Source organism: Geotrypetes seraphini, chromosome 1 (assembly GCF_902459505.1).
Source record: "Geotrypetes seraphini chromosome 1, aGeoSer1.1, whole genome shotgun sequence".
In the NCBI taxonomy this organism is placed as follows: Eukaryota; Metazoa; Chordata; class Amphibia; order Gymnophiona; family Dermophiidae; genus Geotrypetes; species Geotrypetes seraphini.
Window position 1 is genome coordinate 174,517,549 of NC_047084.1, and position 22,125 is coordinate 174,539,673.

The 22,125-nt window shown below is 47.4% G+C and overlaps 1 protein-coding gene across 4 annotated transcripts in view; it reads right to left on the reverse strand.

Annotated features, from left to right (window-relative positions):
- The window catches only part of TMEM192 (transmembrane protein 192), a 136,623-nt gene that overhangs the window by 109,372 nt on the left and 5,126 nt on the right, over positions 1-22,125 (reverse strand). The window contains exon 1 of one of the 4 annotated variants that reach the window (XM_033941876.1): positions 18,262-18,395. The exons of 1 other annotated variant lie outside the window; for it this stretch is intronic. In XM_033941876.1, the coding sequence (XP_033797767.1) occupies positions 18,262-18,291 (30 nt within the window). In that variant the 5' untranslated portion in view covers positions 18,292-18,395. Of the gene's footprint in view, positions 1-17,755; positions 18,061-18,261; positions 18,396-22,125 lie in introns of those variants that run through there. 2 more of the 4 variants (XM_033941858.1, XM_033941867.1) reach the window with 2 other exon arrangements.

Consider the following 22,125-nt stretch of genomic DNA (forward strand, 5'->3'; position numbering starts at 1 on the left):
TGCGAGGCTGTATCCGCAACCCAGTGGCAAAGTTATAGCCAACAGTGCTCCATCACAGCAAAGGCCATCTCACAACATTTTATTCTCACAGAGATGTGGCTCAACTAAGGCAACTTTTTGGGAGCCTAGTCAAATTCCATGATGCGAAAACTTTCTTGAAGTACTATGATGTGCGACATTGTAAATGGGCAGCAAGATGATGGTGAAGATTTGGATACATTCATTTTGAGAGGCTAATGTGGATACGTAAATGTTAAGTTTCTCATTTTTTTTAAATGTTTCATCAAATTGAAGATGTTTACACAATGTGATGTGTTCTAACATAATTGTTTTGGGCCAATGTCATATTTCAGGGAAGCGTCGACTCTGGACATTATATACCATCCATTTATCCGCAACAGATGAGGGAAATGTTTTTCCACTCGGAGAATAGTTAAGCTCTGGAACGCATTGCCAGAGGTTGTGGTAAGAGTGGTTAACGTAGCTGGTTTTAAGAAAGGTTTGGACAAAATCCTGGAGGAAAAGTCCATAGCCTGTCATTGAGAAAGACATGGGGGAAGCCACTGCTTGGAATGTTGCTACTTTTTGGGGTTTTGCCAGATACTAGTGACCTGGATTGGCACCGTGAGGACAGGCTATTGGGCTAGAGGGACCACTGGTTTGACCCAGTAAGGCTATTCTTATGTTTTTATTATAACTCATTGGTGGCTTTTTGGATTTATTGTTAAGCAATAGCACTTTGAGGATTTGATTCACCGTTATAGTCTCCAATATATACAGGCATTTTAACTAATTGGATTAAACCAGCAGTCAGAAACAAGGAGAAGAAAGGATTCATATGCTACATCTATATGCAAATCAAAATCCTCAATGACTAATAAATATTGAAAATCCGATCTAAGTGCAAAGGTCAGTTCAATCAATTTCTCTCTACTATCTTTCTTTGAGGGGGACCAAAGAGCAATGATATATCCTATCCTACTAGAGAATCACATGCACAGTCCATTCATTACCAATTTGCACAACCATCAAATTTGTTACGGATCACTACTACCCCTCCTCCCCACTTATCATTCCTAGGAACATGTAGTAGACCATTATAACCAGCAGGACATCACTTCAGATTTCATTTCGCATTTTGTAAATCAAAGAATAATGCTAGCTAAGTGGTTTACAATATATGAATATAAGAGGTAAAAATAGGAAAGCTAGAAAAGGAGTCCTAGATTACAATCTTATATCCATTTATAGACGTATGAACACATTTAAATAATAGCCATCTAGAGATAGCTAAGTTTCATTTGTACAGGGGTGCCCACAAAAACACTCCTTGATTTTCAATCGTTATAAAATCAAAACTTATTGAAATATGTTTATAAATAAGATGACAGCAAATTCAAGTTCCAAAAAGCACAGATTAGCAAGATCTTACACAATTGCTTGCACTTTCACCCTTATAAGCTGCAGTTGGTGCAGAAGTTACAATCTTCAGACAATGCAATGCAACAAAATGACCAGGTGCTTCTCAAGTACCCCCCCCCCTCCGAGATCACCGGACTTTACCGTTTGACTTTTTCCCTTTGGAGGTACATGAAAGACCACAACTATGGATGATCTGCAGAAACACTGAAGCTATAAACACAATCATGCTGGATATGCTTCAGAGAGTCTGGTCCGAGCTCGATTAACGCCGAGTAACAGGTGGGGTGCACATCATATATGTAATCAACAGATACCATATGAAACTTTGAGTTGATGAAACTGTAGCCTCAAAGGTGAAAGACTATTCCAATAAATTTTGGATTTGCAACCATTTAAAATCAAGGATTTTTTTTTAGGGCACCCTTTATAAAGGCGGCAGCATTATAAAAGGTACTTAAGTTCACTTGAACAGCAATTCCAACAAGGCAGAGCCTCACGACTCACAGCTCTTTACAACACAGGCAAACTCTGGTTGATGACAGTCAGGTCCACTGCAATCTGTGAGCACCTCACATTAGGCAGGTCAACAAAAGGCATCTGTAGTGTAACATGGATCTCCAGCACCTAGGGGCCAATGGTTACCTTTGTGCCCTCCATTCCAACTCACTGAAGACTGATATTGTTGGGTTTTTTTAACCTTTCAACTCTTCTTCCAGGCCCCCTCCCAACCTCTCCCCACTCCCACTGGTATGCCACTGATTAGTGCAGTCATACATACATACACACTGTTAAAGTATATAACTGAATTTTAATACAGGACCTCAAAATCTTCTTTGAATCTAGAGAAGCCATCAACTAAGACCTTGTTCACACCTTCCTTCCAAACTTCAATAGTCAGCAAAGGGGTTCACATACTTTTTTAAAATACCACGTTTTATCATGTATTTCTTCATATTCCCATAATCAGCTTTGAAGTTTGGTAAAAAACCAAGTTAAACAATTTTTTTAAAAAACATTATATTTCTCAATATAGTCTCCATTGCAGTCTGTACGCTTAGTCCAGCGAGTGTCCAGTTTTTCCATCCTGCTGGAAAAATAGGTTTAGTCAAATTAAAAAATATTTGTTTAACTTGTTTTTTCACCAAACTTTTCAAACCATCCACGTAATTAAAGTCATAACAAACTTTATTCATCTGTGTAAAAGAGGGATTTTCCCTCAGTAATTATGTTATTCTATCACTGGGTTCTGGCCCAGTAGTACAGAAACTATAACTCCCAGGATGCACTGTCGAGTCACAGGGGCAGTCCTCAGGCAAGGAGGAGAATATATTCTTGAACCTGGGATCAGTTCAGAGAGGTCCTCAAGCAAGAGAGGTGAATGCCTGATTTTTTTCCTAGACATCAGCTGAGGGCAGCGCTGTGGGAAAAGGACTGATGCCTATACAGCTTGGCCAAGGTAATCCAAGCTAACTTTCTGTAAAGTGTGAGAGGCAAACTAAATAATAAAAAGTGTTTTGTTCATATAAGACTGTGTTGTGTCTTAACCTTTCCACTTCCTTATCATAATCTGTAACTACAAAATATTTTGTCAGGTAAAACGGGTTATATAGCAGGGCAGGAGTAAGGTGCACTGGCAGAGTTGTATAGGGGGGAGGGGGGAACATCCCAATATTGGAATAGTAGGGGATGCTGCAGGGTAGTAAGATGCACCGACATAGCTGTGTGGGGAGGGAAGGGGGGTTGGGAGAAGGTCCCAGTACTGGACTAGAAGAGGTATAGCAGGGCAAGAGTAGAGTTCATTGATGCAACTTACATTACATTATATTAGGGACTTCTATTCCGCCTATACCTTGCAGTTCAAGGCGGATTACAAAAGAGCTAACTGGACATTTCCAGTGAAGTTACAACAGTTTGGGGGTTTTTTTGGTTACAAGGGAGGAGAGGTACCTGGATTAATTCTGGAAGAACTTGCAAATTGGATATTAAATTGACTGTACGTTACTGTGTGATATAACAAATAGATTACAGTTAGAGTACAAATAAGATTACGTAACATTTCAGGGATCTGAATACTTGGTTGGTGTTTTGGGGAGGAAGAGATTATTTAAGTGGAGGTTTTGGGGGAGAATTTATCTAGGAGGAGGGGGGAAGGGTTGGATTAAGATATCTGGATATCTGTGTATGTAAGGGGTATGTGATGGAATGGGAGGGGGTACTGCAGAGCAGAAGTGAGATGCATTACCTTTCATAAACTCTTAAAATTTTTCCAAAATTGTTTAGGAAAAATAAAGTTGTTAAAATATCTTCATGAAGTACCTGCTGTCGCGGCATAAAAAAAAAGAAAAGGATTATCTGCCAGGCAAAACAGATCACCGAGAATTTAATAAAAATTTCACGCAGATCAAATTACAGCGACAAAAATCAGAAAATCAGCCCCAAAAAACCACAACCCAACCCACAAATATTTAAAAATTTCCCACAACCAACTTTCGAAAGCAGCACAATTGGGTGAGAAAAGTGCGGACCTAGCAAGATTGAGATCAGGGAAAAATCACAGATCGTCACAAGCCTCATTGATCATGGTTCCTCCTAGAGAATGATACGGGATGAAATTTTTCCCCGCCCCACAAATTCTTTTCCTGTTCCTGCAAGCTCTGTCCTCGTCTGCACAAGCCTCAAACACTTTAAAATCATAAGTCTTTGAGGCTTGTGTGGTTAAAACAGAGCTTACAGGAATGGGGCAGAGACAAAGCTCATGGGGACAAGATAGCACAGTTACTTACCGTAACAGGTGTTATCCAGGGACAGCAGGCATATATTCTCACATGTGGGTGACGTCATCTACGGAGCCCCAGCGCGGACAGCTTTTCAAGCAAACTTGATTGAAGTTTCAAGTTTGCTACACTGCACCACGCATGTGCATGCCTTCTTGCCCACTAGAGGGCGCATCCCCACCTCGTGGTCCTCAGTTCCATATCCAGCAAAGAAGCCATCCCCGGGGAGGAGGGCGGGTTGTGAGAATATATGCCTGCTGTCCCTGGATAACACCTGTTACGGTAAGTAACTGTGCTTTATCCCAGGACAAGCAGGCATGATATTCTCACATGTGGGTGACCTCCAAGCCAACCAAAAAAGGGCAGGTGGGAGGATGGCAATTTAGGAAAACAGGTTACGTAACACCGACTGGCCAAACCGGCCGTCGCTTCTGGACAAAGTGTCCAGACAGTAGTGGGAGGTGAACGTATGAACCGAAGACCAAGTGGCAGCTTTACATATGTCCTCCACAGGAGTAGACCGGAGGAAAGCAACAGAAGCTGCCATAGCCCGGACCTTATGCCCCGTGACTCGACCATGGAGCGTGAGACCAGCCTGAGCGTAGCAAAAAGAAATACAAGCAGCCAACCAGTTGGACAAGGTGCGCTTGGAAACAGGATGTCCCAACCGATTAGGATCAAAGGACAAAAACAATTGAGGAACCTTCCGATGAGACTTGGTACGTTGGAGATAAAAGGCCAACGCCCTCTTACAGTCAAGCGTGTGAAGCGCAGCCTCACCAGGATGAGAGTGGGGCTTCGGAAAGAACACCGGAAGAACAATGGACTGATTGAGGTGGAAATCAGACACAACCTTAGGCAAAAATTTAGGATGGGTGCGAAGAACCACCTTGTCATGATGCAACACAGTAAAAGGTGGATCCGCAACCAAAGCCTGCAGCTCACTAATCCGACGAGCGGACGTGAGCGCAAGCAAAAAGACCACCTTCCAAGTGAGAAACTTAAGATGAGATTTGTCGATAGGCTCAAAAGGAGGCTTCATCAGTTGAGCTAAGACCACATTAAGATCCCAAACTACAGGAGAAGGTTTCAGAGGAGGGTGAACATTCATGAGACCCCTCATGAAACGAGTTACCAGAGGGTGAAGAGAAAGAGACCGACCCTCGAGATGCCGATGGAACGCCGCAATGGCACTGAGATGCACCCGAATGGAAGTCGTCTTCAGCCCAGACTTAGACAGATGCAACAAATATTCCAGCACCGAAGACACTGGAACTGAACTCGGGTCCAGATGGTTCGAGGAGCACCAGGATGAAAATCTAGTCCACTTCTGGGAATAACAAAGCCTAGTCGAGACCTTGCGCGAGGCTTCCAAAATCTCCCTCACCGACTGAGAAACAGGAACCGAAGTCAAGGGGAAAGGAACCAAGCGGTCAGATGTAAAGACTGAAGATTGGGATGTAACAGCGAACCCCGACTCTGAGACAGCAGAGAGGGAAAAACAGGCAGAAGCAGAGGTTCCCTGACACTGAGTTGAAGGAGCAGGGAGAACCAGTGCTGTCCGGGCCAACGAGGCGCAATGAGAATCATAGTGGCTCTGGTCGATTTGAGATGTACCAACGTTCTCAAGATTAGAGGAAAAGGAGGGAACGCATAAAGGAACCTCCCCCCCAGTCGAGAAGGAAGGCATCGGCCTCGAGACGGTCCCGGGAGTACATCCGAGAACAATAGAGGGGCAGTTTGTGAGTCTCCGGGGAGGCAAACAGATCCACCTGAGGAGTCCCCCAGCGGTCGAAGACCTCGCGTAGAACCCGGGAGTTCAGCGACCACTCGTGCGGCTGGAGAAGACGACTGAGTTTGTCTGCCAGACAGTTCCTCTCTCCCTGAATGTAAACCGCACGTAGGAAGATGTTCTGGGAGACCGCCCATTCCCAAAGGCGCAGGGCTTCCCGGCACAGGGACCAAGAGCCCGTTCCGCCCTGTTTGTTCACATAATACATTGCCACCTGGTTGTCCGTCCGCACGAGGACTACCTGATCGTGTAGCAAGTGGCAGAACGCTCGAGCCGCCAGAAAAATGGCCCGAAGCTCCAACACATTGATGTGACAAAGACGGTCCTCTGCCGACCATAGACCCTGAGTCCGCAGACCGTCGAGATGAGCCCCCCACGCGTACTCCGAGGAGTCCGTGGTCAGGACCTTGCGATGCGGAGGAACGAGAAAGAGCAAACCCCCGGAAAGATTGGAAGAGTTGGTCCACCAACGGAGCGAGCGTCTCAAAGAAGGAGTCACCGTTATCGGACAAGAGACTGGGTCGCGATCCTGACGCCACTGCGAGGCCAAGGTCCACTGAGGAAGCCTCAGATGCAAGCGGGCGAACGGAGTAACGTGGACCGTCGATGCCATGTGGCCCAGAAGAACCATCATGTGCTGAGCCGATACTACAGGCATCAGCGAAACCTGGCGACTCAATCGAAGCAGGGCCTCCAACCGAGGGGGGGGGAGGAACGAACGGAGGCGAACCGTGTCCAGCACGGCTCCGATAAACTGAAGGGATTGAGTCGGGCACAATTGAGACTTGGGAAAGTTCACTTCGAACCCCAGATGTTGAAGGAAGATGATAGTCTGTTGGGTCGCTGAGATAACCCCCTCCCTGGTCGATGCCTTGATCAGCCAATCGTCCAGGTAGGGAAAGACCTGCAGCCCCTGAGATCTCAGGGCTGCAGCGACTACTACCATACACTTCGTGAAGACTCGAGGGGACGAAGCCAGTCCGAAGGGGAGGACCCGATATTGAAGGTGCAACTCCCCCACCTGAAACCGTAGGAACTTGCGGAAGGCAGGATGCACCGGAACATGAGTATATGCTTCCTTCAAGTCCAGGGAGCACATCCAGTCCCCTTCCTCCAAAAGAGGGTATAAAACCGGAAGTGACAACATACGGAACTTCTCCCGGACCAGGAACTTGTTGAGCTTCTGGAGGTCCAAAATGGGGCGTAAGTCCCCGGTCTTCTTTGGGACCAAAAAGTAGCGGGAGTAAAACCCCCGCCCCCGCTGTTCGGGGGGAACCCGCTCCACCGCCCGAAGGCTCAACAAGGCCCTGGCTTCCGCGAGGAGTAGAGGAAGCTGGGCTCGATTGCACGGAGAAGCCCCCGGCGGATGTTCCGGCGGCATGACTAAGAAATTTAGCGAGTAGCCCTCGGAGATGATCCGAAGCACCCAAGCATCTGAGGTGATCCCGGTCCAGGCCGCATGAAAGGCCCGCAGCCGACCCCCGATGGGAAGGGGGTCCGGCGAGAGTGCGGAGGGGGCCCGCCCCCATCCGCACATCACGTCAAAAAGACGGCGCCAGCTTGGACGCCCCCTGCGCCTGAGGTTTTGGTTGGCCCGCTCTACCCTGTCGCGGGGGGCGCCGGGGCGGAGGCCTCGAGAAAGCCGGCGTGGACTTTTGCGGGTATCGTCGCGGGGGAGGTCTGAATGGCTTCTGCGGCGGGACCCGAGGTTTAGGACGGACCAAGGAGGCGATGGAGCGCTCATGTTCCGACAGTCGTTTGGTCGCCGCCTCCAGGGACTCGTCGAATAATTCCGATCCAACACACGGTAGATTGGCCAGACGCTCCTGCAAGTTCGGGTCCATATCAACCGTACGGAGCCATGCCAGCCGGCGCATCGCCACTGCAAAGGCGGAGACCCTCGAGGCCAGTTCAAATGCGTCATAAACAGCGTGGAACAGGTACAGACGCAATTGAGACAAATTGGCCATGAAAGTAGCAAACCCCTCCTTATGGGAATATGGCATGACCCCATGATAACGGGGCAAGTCTTTCACCATGCGTCGAAGATAGGAGGAAAATGTAAAGGCATAATTGAGGACCCTGGTAGCCATCAATGAATTGGAATAGAGGCAGCGACCAAACTTGTCCAGGGTCCGCCCTTCCCGTCCGGGAGGAGCTGTCGCCGAAACCCTCGAGGGCTGCGATTTCTTCAGTGCCAACTCGACTAGTAACGACTGGTGAGACAGTTGTGTCTTCTCGAAGCCCTTACATGGGATGGTCCGGTACTTGGACTCCATCTTAGACGGCACCGCTGTGGCTGTAAGAGGGGATTCCAAATTTCTCAGGAAGGTCTGGTGGAGGACCTTATTGAGAGGCAGCCGAGGATTTTCTCTCTGGGGAGTGGGCAAGTCTTGCTCCTCCAAAAACTCTTTCGTATATTGCGAACTCGCGAGTAAGTCCAGGTCCAAAGCACGTGCCATATCCTGCACGAATCTGGAAAATGAGGAGGGCCTGGAAGGCAGGGAAGGAGTTCGAGAAGCCCGTGCCGCCAAAAAGGAGGGGGAAACCTCACGGGAATACTGAGGCTCCCTACTAGACCTCGACCCCCAGGAGGCCACATCCAGGGACCTTGAAGGGGTCGGGGATCGCCTATGCCCCGAGGAGCCCTTGGGAGAAGTCCCCGGGTACGAGGCACCGAGGCACGCCCCCTCCGTCTCGGCGAGGAGCCCCTCGAACCCCTGCCCTCGGAGGAACGGAAAAGCCTCGGGTTATCGAGGCGGAGCTCCGAGACCCGCAACGTCTCACCCCCGGTCGGCGAGGAGTGACCGCGTCTCCGAGGAGAACCCCGAGAACGCTTGGGCTTCCTCGGCCGACGCCTCGCCCGAGGCCGGCCCGAGGGCGAGGAGCCCCGGGAGGACCTCGAGGAAGAGGAAGAAGAAGAGATCCTCCTAACCCGACGCACCTTGTCCCGAGGCCGCACGCTCCGCTCAGGTTGGTCAACCAAGGCCGAGGGCAAGGTCGGGGTCGAGACGGGAGAACCCCGGGGGCCGAAGCCGAGGGGACCGAGGCCGAGGCCGCCGACGCCGGAGCAGTCGAGGACGAGGCCGGAGCAGTCGAGGCCGAAGCCGGCTGCAGGTGTGCGAGGGCCCCGGACAGCTCCGAGGCAATCAGCGCTCGGAGCAGGTCCTGGAAGATCGGAACCCCCATTATGGCGGGTAGGTCCGGGGCCATCGGGTGCTCCCTGGAGGGCGACCTCGGTCTCGAGTATTCCCTCGGGGTACCCGACTTCGACACTCGGGGTGGGGCCGAGGACGACCCACCCGCCGTCGAGGAGCCCGAGGATGGTTTCTTCGCAGACCCTGGAGTCGAGGAAGGAAGCGAGGACTTACCCTGGGCAGGCTTCGTCGAGGTAGCAGGCTTGGATGAAGCCGAAAGTCGCAGCGAGGTCGAGGTACCCGAGGCCGAGGTCAAGGCCGGGGCCGGGGCTGACGTCGAGGCCTTTGCCGCCGCGGGGTCCACAGCAAAGAGCTCCGCCATTCGGGCACGGCGTCTGCGGAGCGCTCGAGACTGAAAAGTCGAGCACCTATCACAGGACTCTGTAGGATGCTCAGGACCCAGGCAGAGCAAGCACCACCGGTGTGGATCGGTGATAGAGAGCAACCGATCACACCGGGTGCACTTTTTAAAGCCCGTCAAGGGACGGGACATGAACTCAAAAAATGGCCGCGAACGAACGATGTCCCGCGGCCGCGGCTACCGGGAGCCCCCGGAGCCAAACAAAAACCTTTATTTTTTATTTTTTTAACTAATACACGAACGAAGAAAAACAACAAATGAACCACAGCGACCGAGCGAAAACACCCAGCCGCGGTGTCAGAAGGCAAAAGCTAAAGAGCACAATTTCCACAGGGCTTCTGGCTCCGCAGAAAAAACTGAACTGAGGACCACGAGGTGGGGATGCGCCCTCTAGTGGGCAAGAAGGCATGCACATGCGTGGTGCAGTGTAGCAAACTTGAAACTTCAATCAAGTTTGCTTGAAAAGCTGTCCGCGCTGGGGCTCCGTAGATGACGTCACCCACATGTGAGAATATCATGCCTGCTTGTCCTGGGATAAGGAAAAATTTGAGTTCCTGTGGTGATGGAGACAAATTTGTCCCCGTGTTATTCTCTAGTTCCTTCTCAGATTACTTCTAAAAGTACACATCAGTCTGCATTTGCCTTCATGCCTAAGCCCTTCACTTTTGAAAGCACTTCTACTAATTTTCAGGCAGAAAACCTTTTTTCTCTAAATTTAAGCACAGCCTGAAATCTTGTTTCTTTAAATGGGTCTTTACATGGTGGTATTGGAAAGACACTGGCAGACTGTAAATAAATTAAATAGAAACATGTTAATTGTTCTTTGCAGATGGAGGTTTTCCCTTATTTGGAAGGTAGGCCACGTTGGGACCCCATTAACCTTGTTCTTGCAAGCTAAGTGAACGTATTTCTAAATCCATTTATGCGGTGACTTTTTGCATGATTGACATAAGAAGAAAGGAAAACTACCATCATATTCTGAAATTGTGTAAAGTTCTTCAAATTTTATGAAAAAATCCTAGTCTATGAGCGTGATCAAAAAATGTATATAGTAGCAATGACTGGACGATGAACTCTTTACACAGGGAGGTTTTTCAGCCTTCCCATCAAAGTTCCATATCTCTGAGCTTTTATAGAAGGTTTTTGATCACCCTCTTCAGACAGAATACTCTTAGGGTCAGTTGTTTCAATTATATAGCAAGCTTTTTCTGACCTTGGTTTTTCTCAGTACATTTCCCTGATATTTCTTAAGGAAATTTAGTCCCAGAAGAATGGAAGATGAATAAGCAGAAACATTGGTAGTCTGTTAAAATCCTTTACTGCAGAGGTCATATAAAAGGTGCCCGACACAACCATATTTTGCCCAGCAGGGCTGCCACACGGGTGGCATACTTACAAACTTTATCATATGCAGGTCGGGCGAAGCTGCACCTTCAATCATTTCCTTAATCCATTTTTCAATTAGCTTTCAGAGGCCAAAATCTTCTTCCTCAGGTCAGTACCATGCTGTTACGGTACCCTGTCCTGACCTGAGGAAGGGGGGTTTGGTCCTCGAAAGTTAGTAAGAAATATATTAAAATTAGTCCAATAAAGGATTACTTTATTCTAAAGCAACAAGAAAAATCTTTTTATTTTTTTTACTTTTTGTCATCTATGGTTTCTGCTTTCCTCATCTTCTCTTCACTTTCCTTTCCATCCAGCACCTGCCCTCTTTCTCGGCCCCTTCCATCCACTGGCCGCCCTCTCCTCCTTCTGTATGGCACCTTCCCTCTCTCTATGCCTCTGCCATAAAGTGTCTATCCTATACCTTTTCTCTCCTTTATACGTAATTAATTTCTGCTTCACTCCTCTCCATTTCTCTGTTTCCACTCCATACGCTTTTCTCTGGCATCTCTTTTCCTTTCCTTCCCATCCCATGATCTGGTATCTGATTCCCTTCCCATGCCCTGGCATCTCTCCCTCCCCTTCCATGTTCTGGCATCTCCTCTCTTTCTTACCTCCCTTCTCTCCCCCATGCCCTGGCATCTTTCTCCTCTCCTTCCTTTCCCTCCCTCCCTTTCTGATGGTCTGGCATCTCCTCTTCTTCCTTTCTCTCTCCCTCCCTTCCCTTCATGCTCTGGCATCACTCCCTCCCCATCCCCCCAATTGGACAGTTTTCTTCATTACCCCTCCCTCCAATCAAGTGCATGGTGCAGAATTTCTCTAACCCCCCAAGTAGGTATCTCTCTCTCTCATCATTGGTAGACTTCAGAACTCGCTGCTCTGCCAGCGTCAGGTCTTCCTATTTGCTAGATCCTGCCTACTTCCTGTTTCTACAAAGGTATAACCCAGCAGAGAGGAAGACTTGATGCTGGCAGAGCAGTGAGTTGTGAAGGTTGCAGCTACCGGAAGGGAAGTTCCTGGACCAACCACCTACCCCAGGAGCATCCCTTATGGTCTGCACCTGGCCCGGACCCCTCTCCCCCTTTGGTATGCCACTGCATAATTAAGCTCTGGTACTTGTTGCAAGAGGATGTGGTAAAAAGCAGTTAGTATAGCTGGATGTAAAAGATTTGGACAAATTACCAAAGAAAAGTCCATATGTCACTATTAAGATAGACTTAGGGGAAGCCGCTGCTTACTCCTGGGGTTAGTTAACATAATATCTTGCTATTTTTTTGAGATACTTTCAGGTACTTATGATCTGGATTGACCACCATTGGTAATAGGGTACTGCATTAGATGGACCTTTGATCTGACCCACTATGACAATTCTTATGATTTTTCTTCCAAATATGATCAGAGAAGATGGATGATGCCCTCGACTCTGAGCTGTTTAACACAGGCTTGCCCAACCTGCGAGCCAAAACTCGGGCTGCCAGCCTCAGCTTCTTGGCCCACAGAAGCTCTGTGAAGTTCTTGACAATCCTCTTTCCCTCTTACGAGTAGTCCAAAAAGCAACAAAGTCCGCCGATGAGATTCTCGCGAGACCAACTTTAAACTCCAGTGTAGCACAGCTCAACCTTGTAGTTAAAAAACAATCCCAGTAATATTATTATATTATTATTATACCGCCATAGTCAGATGACTTCTGGGCAGTTCACATCGAAGAGGGCTGGACAATCAGTGAATTACAAAATACAAGAAGTGAGGGTACAACTTATTACACAAGAAATAGATAAGAGGAAAATATGAATCTCGAGTATGCAATATGGATCTCAAGTATGCAACCCAGGGAATAAAGCTGGGTAATCAGCAAATTACAGAATGCAAAAAGTGAGGAACATATTACTCAAGAAATAGACAGAAGGAAAATATAAATTTATAAGTTTAGTGAGGCTTCTGTTTAGGAGATGAATCTGTCAAACAGTACGGCTTTAATTACTCTCCAAAAGGCGCCGTAAGTCAGCCTGGTTCCATTGATGTAATTACCCAGCCAGGATTGCTGTTTGCTTTAAACATGAAAGACCTGTCCAGAAAGGTCTTTGCAGCCGGTGATCCTTGGGTATGTAAATATGTTACTGTTTCTGGTTGACCATGTGGGGTTGTGTAGAATAAGGTGTGGTAGAAGATAGGAAGGTGCTAGACCTAGACCTGCTTGAAACAAATACAGGCGAACTTAAACATTATTCGTGCCTCCATTGGCAACCAGTGTAACCTTCTGTAGTAGGGGCTAATGTGGTCGTTTTTCTTCAATCCGAAGATCAAGCGAACTGCTGTGTTTTGTACTATTCTTAATTTTCATACTGTTTTCTTTGGGATACCTAGATAAACGATATTGCAGTAGTCCAGTATTGACAGGACCAGAGACTGCACCTGTAATCTAAAGGATGTAGTGTCAAAGTAGTTTTTAATGGTCCTTAGTTTCTACAGTTTACAGAGGCATTTCTTCACCAGTATGTTCGTGTGGTCAACCATGGTTAGATGTGTGTCTAGTGCGATTCCCAGTATTTTTATAGTTTTAGAAATTGGGTATTCGTGGCCATTTAGATGTAGTGATGTTCTGGTAATTTTGTCCTTTGGGCTTGCCAGGAAGACTTTCGTCTTTTCTGTATTTAGTTTTAGTTTGAAGTTGATTGTCCATTGTTCAATTTCGGTCATTATATGAGAAATGTGATCTAGAATTTCATTTGTTATGCTATTAAGGGAATTAAGATAGAAATATCATCTGCAATCATCAACCGATTAAGGATGGGAGGGGGGGAGAGAAAAATAAAAGAGAAAATCAGTCAGATACGGGGAAAAAAGTAAATGCGGGGACAAAAGTGCAGGCATAATAAAAAGCTGGGGCTTAGGATGGTCAAAGGAATAGAAGAAAGCATGGAGTTTAATTTTGAAACTACTACCGACATTATTGCTATAGTGGCATAGCCACAAGGGGCTTTGGGCTCTGATCCTCTCCAAACCTGCATTGAACTCATTAAATGGAGCTTTGGCATCTCTGCCAGCCATCAAAGAAATACCCTGCTGAGCTGCTCTCTCCTCTGCCTGGCCCTGCTGTAGTAACCTGAAAGTCAGCAGAGTTCTTCCACCTCCTGAGGCTGGGATTCCCAGCACCAGGAGAAGAGTAACGGCTTGGCAGGAAATTTCTTTGGCTGGTGGTGCTTTGGCATCCCTGTCAGCAAAGGTACTAATTTTAATGCACAGAGGGATGAAAGGAATAATTCATTTATTTAAAAACATTTATTATCCGCTTTTAACCAACACGGCTCACAATTCACATACACAGTCTAAAATACATACAATTTCACAAGACCAAGTGTACAACAGAGAAAGAGGAGGTCAAAGTTACAAAATCTATATCTTAGGGCTAGATTCACTAAGCCCACCGATTGTGTATCGGCCAGATTTTCCTCCGACTCGATTCACTAACCTCATGGTCAATCATCCTCCGATTCGATCCACACATGCAAATGAGGGGGAATGGCATGCAAAGTAGGAAGGGCCTTGATTCACTAAACCAGTGTTTTTCAACCTTTTTTGGGCAAAGGCACACTTGTTTCATGAAAAAAATCACGAGGCACACCACCATTAGAAAATGTTAAAAAATTTAACTCTCTGCCTATATTGACTATATATAAAGTAATTCTCTTGAATAGGAATCAAATAAACACAAAGAAAGTATTTTATAATTACTTTATTACGAAATAAAAATTATAAAATACTTTATTCAGTGCGAAACCTGGGCTTGTTTGGCTGAACACAAAGCTGATATTCTGGCTGGAATCGAAGAAAGACACACACGTAGCTCTTCGTCAACAGCTCTCAGTCTCTCTCTGTATTTGGTTTTTATAGCATACAAAAATAGACAAATATACCCTCCATCCTTTTTATTAAACCACAATAGCAGTTTTTAGCGCAGGGAGCTGCGCTGAATGTCCAGCGCTGCTCTTGACGCTCATAGGCTCCCTGCGCTAAAAACCACTATTGCGGTTTAGTAAAAGGTGACCATATTGTAAAATATAGACAGCAGATATAAATTCAGAACTGTGCATAGTAAGTGAAGGGAAGTTTTCATCTCTGGGAATTTACCCAGTTAACTATTAAGTTATTTGGGCAAATTCCTTTGAAAACTGTGGTAATACTGCCTCCACTTTGCTAAATTTAAAATAAAATCATTTTTCCTACCTTGTCTGGTGATTTCTGGTTGCACTTTCTTCTTCTGACTGTGCATCCAATCTTTCTTCCCTTCTATCAGCCTGTATGCTTTCTCTCCTCCACACCTCATTCCCTCCCCCAACTTTTTCTTCCTCTCTCCCTGACCTTTCTTTCTTTTTTTCTGTTTCTCTTCTTTCCTTCTGTTTCCCTGCCTGCCCCCTTTCTTTCTTTCTCCCTGCCGTTCCCCAAGCCACTGCCACTGCCGCTGCCATCGGGGAACAGGACCCACCAATGGATAACAGGCCCCAAAGCCGACGCCGACGCATGCTCTCCCTGACGTCAATTCTGCAATCAGAGAGGAAGTTCCGCCCAGCCAGGCAGCGATTGGCTGGCCCGAACTTCCTCTCCGACTGCAGAATTGACGTCGGGGAGAAGAAGACTTATCGGCTCGATAGATTAGATCGCCAAGACAAAGTGAGTCCTGGGTGATCGACTCACTTTGCCTTGGCGAGCTACTGGCGCCCCTGCCTCGGGCCCCCTGTCAGCTCCGGGCCCGGCGGCCCTGCGGCACACCAGGCAACATCTCGCGGCACACTACAGCGGTTGAAAAACACTGCACTAAACAAAAGCAGGCACACCGAATGGGCTGGCCGATCCAAAAGCAAGCGACTACTGAGGACCAGTTGCTTGTGCAAAAACCCTGCTCTTGCCGCCCTGCCTCTCCTGCTCTTGACCCGTGGGTTTAAAGCGGGGCTGCATGTTCTGTTAAGTTCCAGAAAATGCCGCAGTGCAGCCCCACTTTAAACCCACGGGTTAAAAACACGGGCTCGTGAAAAAGTAAAGTTTCCAGCTCTTCCTTGCACGGAGAGCTTGCGCAGACCATCTACGGGCAAAGAAGATGGTCTGCGAATGCGTCAGGATCGCTCTCCAGCGATCCATGCAGTCGGGGGGGTGGGGGGCATGCCTCTGATTACCCCACTTTGCATGAGGTCTTGTTGTGGATCAGTCAGCCTGCCACGGATTGGATAGGATCGGGAAGGTTAGTGAATCTAGGCCATAGTCTTCAATGTAACATGATCACTATGGTGAAGTATAGGTCTAACAAAGAAATGCCTGTGCAAAAAGATAAGTTTTGAGAAGTTTTATAAACTGCAACAGGTTTCCACAAAATCGAAAAGCACCAGTCATGACATTCCAAAGAATGGGGCCAGCAGTAGAAAAATTTTTTAGTTCACACGTATCGTACACTATGTGATTTCTCTGTATCAAGTAGCTGATGATTTTCAGATCTCAGTGCTCTTAATGGCTTGTCCTGTATCAGGCATTTAGCCAGAATCTGGCATGCTGTCATAAACACCTTGTTGAACAACTTTTAAGATTTTAAATTGGACACAAAATTAAACTGGTAACCAATGTAATTTTTTTAAAGATGGGAGCAATATGACCATAGTGGGACACTCCCACCAACATCCAAGCCGCTGAGTTCTGAATAATCTGTAAAGCATTGATACAAGTGGTCGGTATGCCCACATAGATACCATTACAATAATCTGAGATAATGCCATTGTTTGTAATACTTGTCTAAAATATGTTGTCCCCCCAGTCCACCTCTGGGATCCCCAAAATGAAAGGGCTGGCTATTGCTCTGGTGGGGAACCCACAGGCACCCTGTATAATTGTTAAGCTTCCCAAGCCCCAACTGCAACTTTCCCAGCTGCCTCTTTTCCCTTGGATCCAGGCTATTAAGCAACCAAAAAGGGAGGGGAGACTGCAACTCTCTGTAGTCTCTGCTGCTTCCATTTATGAGAACACGGGACCAGCAAAGGACGCAGAAGAAGCATGCACAGAGCCAAAGTCCCATGCTACTTTCTTGTTCATTAGCATGAACCTGGTAGTTTGCAACGGGAGGAAAATTGTGCTGCACAGAAGTGGAGACGAACAGTTTTGATAAAAGGGAGAGAGAAATGGAACAATATTGGATGGGTGGAAAGGAAAACAAATAGGGCAAGACTGGTTGGGAGGGGAAAGAGACAAGGCAATAGTGAACGAGGCGGGGGAAGAGATGCGATGCTGAATGGATGTGAGAGACAGTAGAGAGGGGAAATACCGCTTAGGAGGAGTGAGAATGAGATAGGCAGTGCGGGATGGAAGAGGCACGGGCAATGCTCAAGGGTGGTGGTGGGAGCGGAGGAGGAGGTTGAGAGATTGGCAATGCTGGATAGCAAAAGGGAGACACAGAGGAGAAAACAGGAGGAGACATGGAAGAGAAAAAAAAGAGAGTGTAAGCATCCTTGCACAGGTGTCTTCACCCGACTGTTCGGAAATGTAGTACGATCACTTCTCACATCCAGTTCATGACTCCCCACATTACTAGAATTTGACACTTCCGCAGATTCCCCACCCAGTCTTATGTGATTACCACGTGAGCCGACACCAGTCAAACTACAGCAACAACAGGCTTCGGCCAGCCACGTGACTGTTTAAAGCCCCTCCCCCCCCCCTTTTTTTTAAGGTTCAAGCAAGGGATCATAACAGCACGCCAAACAAAATACCTAGCACCTTAGGAAGGCAATAAAGCGACTGAGCCAGGAGATGGCGAAGGGCAAAAGTGAACACACCTACTGGCCCTAACCCGAGCTGGGAAAAGGTAGAAGCGGCTGTGCACCTGCGGCTTCATTGGGCTCCTGCGGAAGTCAAAGAGCCGCGAGCGTCCAGGAGTCTCCGTGACACGTACGGTATGGGTATAGCCCGGCGTACGGTAGCGTTTAGTGGTGACGGTGGTATCGCTGCGCGAGCTTTTGGGGCCGGGGGGTAACAGTGTTGGGACGCTGGTCATGGCAGCCGCGTGGCGGCCCTCAGCAAAAAGTAAAAAAACCAACAAACAACAAAAACCGAGTCTAAAGGAGATATAATAAAGCGGAGAGAAAAAGGGGCGAGTACCGCCAGCGCGTGACGCCACTCACGTGACCACAATCGGCAGAACGTGCCGGGATAAAGAAACCGAACGCTGGGGCTTCCCACGTGACTGGGAGCAGCCGAGGACGCCGAGTGTGAAAAGGGTGCGGGGCGGTTTTTCAAGTCTGTGGTGCCGCAGCAGCTGAGTTCCCCGTTTCTAAAACTGTTCTCCCAGTAACTCACGTGTCTCCGCGGTCTAGACTCTGCGGCCATGTTTAACGGCTTGATGGTGTCACGCGCTCTTCTCCCCCCCCCCCCTCCCTTTAGGCTAGTGCTCTCCTAGCCTAAAGGGATGCCCTGGTTTCGCTTTCTGGCTTGTTTTATTTTAGTGGGAGGGGTTCCCTTAGCTGCCCAATCGCTCAAAGGCGTGTGAAAAGAGGTACAATTTCTTTATGTTTCCTCTCGCTTACTATGAGGGAGTTTTCAAGGAGGGAGGGGTAGGGGTGTTAACCCGGCTGTTTTCTCTTCATTATTGCCTAGTTTCCCTCATTAGTACTTCCCATTTAGCTGTTATGTATTAAAATGTTCCCTTGAGGTTGGGTTCTCTAGCCAGTCAGGTTTTCCAAGATACATTGTGGATAAAAACCTGACTGGCTAGTAGGGTTTCCCAGCAGAAATTGCATGAAAAATATTTAGAATAATTCCACTCGGAGCAAAAATTATCCCCTAAGGACCACAGAGGGGTGGAACTAGCAACCTTTCTGAACTGACGAGGGGCTAGATGCTCTGAAAGCCTCTGACCGTCTAAGGATTGGTCGCTAAACCTGTTTGACTGGTGTAGCTATGGATCGTATTTGCCGGCTCTATGCTTGATGCGTGGTTTTCCGTGTGGTCATACATTCTCTGATTCTGGCATGCAAATGAGGTAATTAATATTAAAACCAGGCATCCGCTCACTACCATAACCTTGCATGCCAGAATCAGGTCAGTCCTGACAGGTCTCCTGTCGGTAACTGGTTTTTTTTTTTCTATGGGCACAGATAGGGGATGTGTGTAACACACAAACACAATATCGGGCCTATAAAACTCAAATCAGAGCAGGCAGGCTGAGATTTCAACTCTCTTTAACTACAATTAAAGTTGTGTTCTAGAAACCTGAAGTGTGTTTTTTCCATAAAAAAGATACCATGGTGCCCTCCCCTGCCACTGTGAAACCCCCTGTGCCAGCCAAAATCTGCAGGAGGAATGCTTACTCCCTCCTGCTGCCACCACAACCCTTCCTGTAAAGCCTCCCTGAACTGATCTCTCTTCTTCCCTGCTCCCCTTCCTAAAAAAAAAAAAAAAAAAATCAATCAGCAGAAAGGATACCCCTACATCCCCCACCCCCACCCTCCCCTATACCTGGAAATTAGGTTACAGCAGGAGGGATGCCCAGTTCCTCAGGCCACCACTCCAGAAAGATAAGCCTTCCCCTTCATGGTGCATCTTAGGATGGAGGGGGGCCTAAAGCCTGATTGACTCAGATGTTTAAGGCCCCTCCCTCTATATAGCAGAATACAGAAGGAGAGGCCTAAGTTCCTGATTGGTTCAGTCAAGCCAATCAGGGCCTTAGGCTTCTCCCTTTGTATCCCGGGAAGGAGGAGCCTAAGGCCCCTCCTTTTAGGCAACTGAGCCAATCAAGATCTTAGACCCCTCCCCATGCATCCCTAGATGCATCAGGAAGGGGAAGTCCCCCATTTTCAAGTGGCCCTTGTCTATACTTTAAATGCTGTAAAATCTTATTTCTCACTAAAGTTTGTCCTACCCATACTATGAAAAAAAATAAAAAAGAGCAGGAGGGACTGGGCATCCTTCCTGCTATCACCTAATTTCCAGGTTCAGGGGTATGGGGGGCATCCCTCCTACTGATATATTTTTTTAGGAAGGGAAGGGGTCAGTTTGGGGGGGAGCTTTGCGGAGGGGGGAGGTCAGTGCATGGGCATTCATGGCGACAAGAGGGAGTGGGTATCCTTCCTGCCTCCATTCTAGGATGGGTTGTTGGCGAGGACTATCATTGGCGGGGGGGTGTGGGATGGAGGGCATGTCATTTTTTTTAAATGGGGCAGTTATTGTGTGTGTGCAACATGCGCACATCTGTGCCATTAAAAAAAGAAAAAAGCCCCAACAGCTGAGTGGCAGGAGGCTGCTTTGGGGCTTCACCTGCTGCTCAGCTATTCGGGCTTTCCCAAACCGGCTCTGCATGTGTCCAAGTCGCTCTCAGAGTGACTGATCAGATGGGATTATGGCAAATCTCCATGCAAATCATCTGCATGGAAACTTATTGGAGCATTGATTGCTTTTCCACAGTTGGGGGGAAATGCTGCTGCACAGGGACATGGAGGAGAAGGGAATGCTGCTATGGCTGTTGCACAGGGAAGTGGGGGGGAAAGAAAGACAGACAGCGGGAGGAAAGCAGACAGAAAGAAAAGAAGAAAGACACAGGGCAGGGAGAGAGACAGACAGACAAAGGGGGCCAGGGAGAGAGACAGACAGAAACAAAGACAGCGGGAGGGGGAGAGAGACAGAAATAAAGAAAGACAGACAGACATATATTCTAGCACCCATTAATGTAACGGGCTAAAATACTAGTAAAATATAAATACTCAAGCTGAAGACTTCCTCCAAAGGTGTTCAAAACTCCCTTTTACCAAGCTTAGCCAGGAGGCTGCAGCAATGTCTCTAAGCCCCAGATGCTGGCATCTTAGTGACTCAAGGATGCTGCAAATGAATTTAGAAGGGAGTTCAGCCACCTTTTGGAGGAGGTCAGCTGGCTGTGCTTGGGGATTCCCACCAGCTACAGCAGTGTGTCGCAAACATTTTGAAGCTGCGGCACACTAAACTCGTGGCCATGGCTGAAGGGCATCTAGATGTACGCAGACGTCGATGTGACGTCATCATGCATGCATGGAGGCCCTCCAGATGGGCCCTGAGCTTGCTAACCCTGGCAGGAGATGCGCCGACTGACTGCCAACAGGATGTGCTCCTCGGCACAAGAGGCATGTCCTGCAGGTAGTCAGTCGGCACCGGTACCTCTCCTTCTTGCTGGTGTCTCATGGCACACCCTGAATCTCACCGCAACACACAGTATACGATATATTAAGATACAGCAAGGATCAGAGATAGTGTTGGATGTGCTGGTGCCCAGAGCAGAAATTAAGGGAGTTCTAATCCCCTTTCCTCCCTCACCTGCCATTACTATCACTGACAGATCCTCACCAAATACAGAAGAGGTCACAAATTAGAAACAAACATCGAACTGGGAAACTCCAAAAAGTTAAACTCAGCAAGTACTGAGGAGTGTGTGGCACAGTGGTTGATGCTACAGCCTCAGCACCCTAGGGTTCTGGGTTCAAACCCCGCGCTGCTCCTTGTGACCCTGGGCAAGTCACTCAGTCCTCCATAGCCCCAGGTACGTTAGATAGACTGTGAGCCCACCGGGACAGATAAGGAAAAATGCTTGAGTACCTGATTGTAAAAACCGCTTAGATAACCTTGATAGGCGGTATATAAAAACCTAATAAACTTACTTCAATAATGGAGAAACAAAAACAGAAATATGTACATTTCCTTTTTTGTTGAACACAGTACAAAGACATCTACTTTACCCATTTCCCAAAGTTAACATATTTCAGTCAATAAATTCAAAATAAACTGCTTTTTTCACTTTTGTTGTCTGGTGCTTTATTTTTCCTTCAAATTGGTTCCAGTTTCTCTTTCTGCTTTCCCGTCTTCTGTAACTTCTTCAAGTAACTGCTGTCCATTTGTCTTTTCTCCTCTCTCCTGTCTTCTCCATTCCTTCACTACAGCTGCTTCTGCCATAACCTTTCCATTTAGCTTTCCTCCCTTTTTTCTTTGTTACCTTAGTCCACTCAGATTTCATCCTCTCCCTTCTTGTCTTTACTTTTCAGCTTCCTAACAAGTTTCCATCTTATTCTCTTACCCACTCTTCTGTTCCTTTCCATCTTTAGTTTTTTCCCTATTACCATATATTACCTACTGTAATCACTATCCTCTGATTATTAATTTCCCTGTTACCCCCACCCCACCCTGCCTCTCCTCTCCCACATA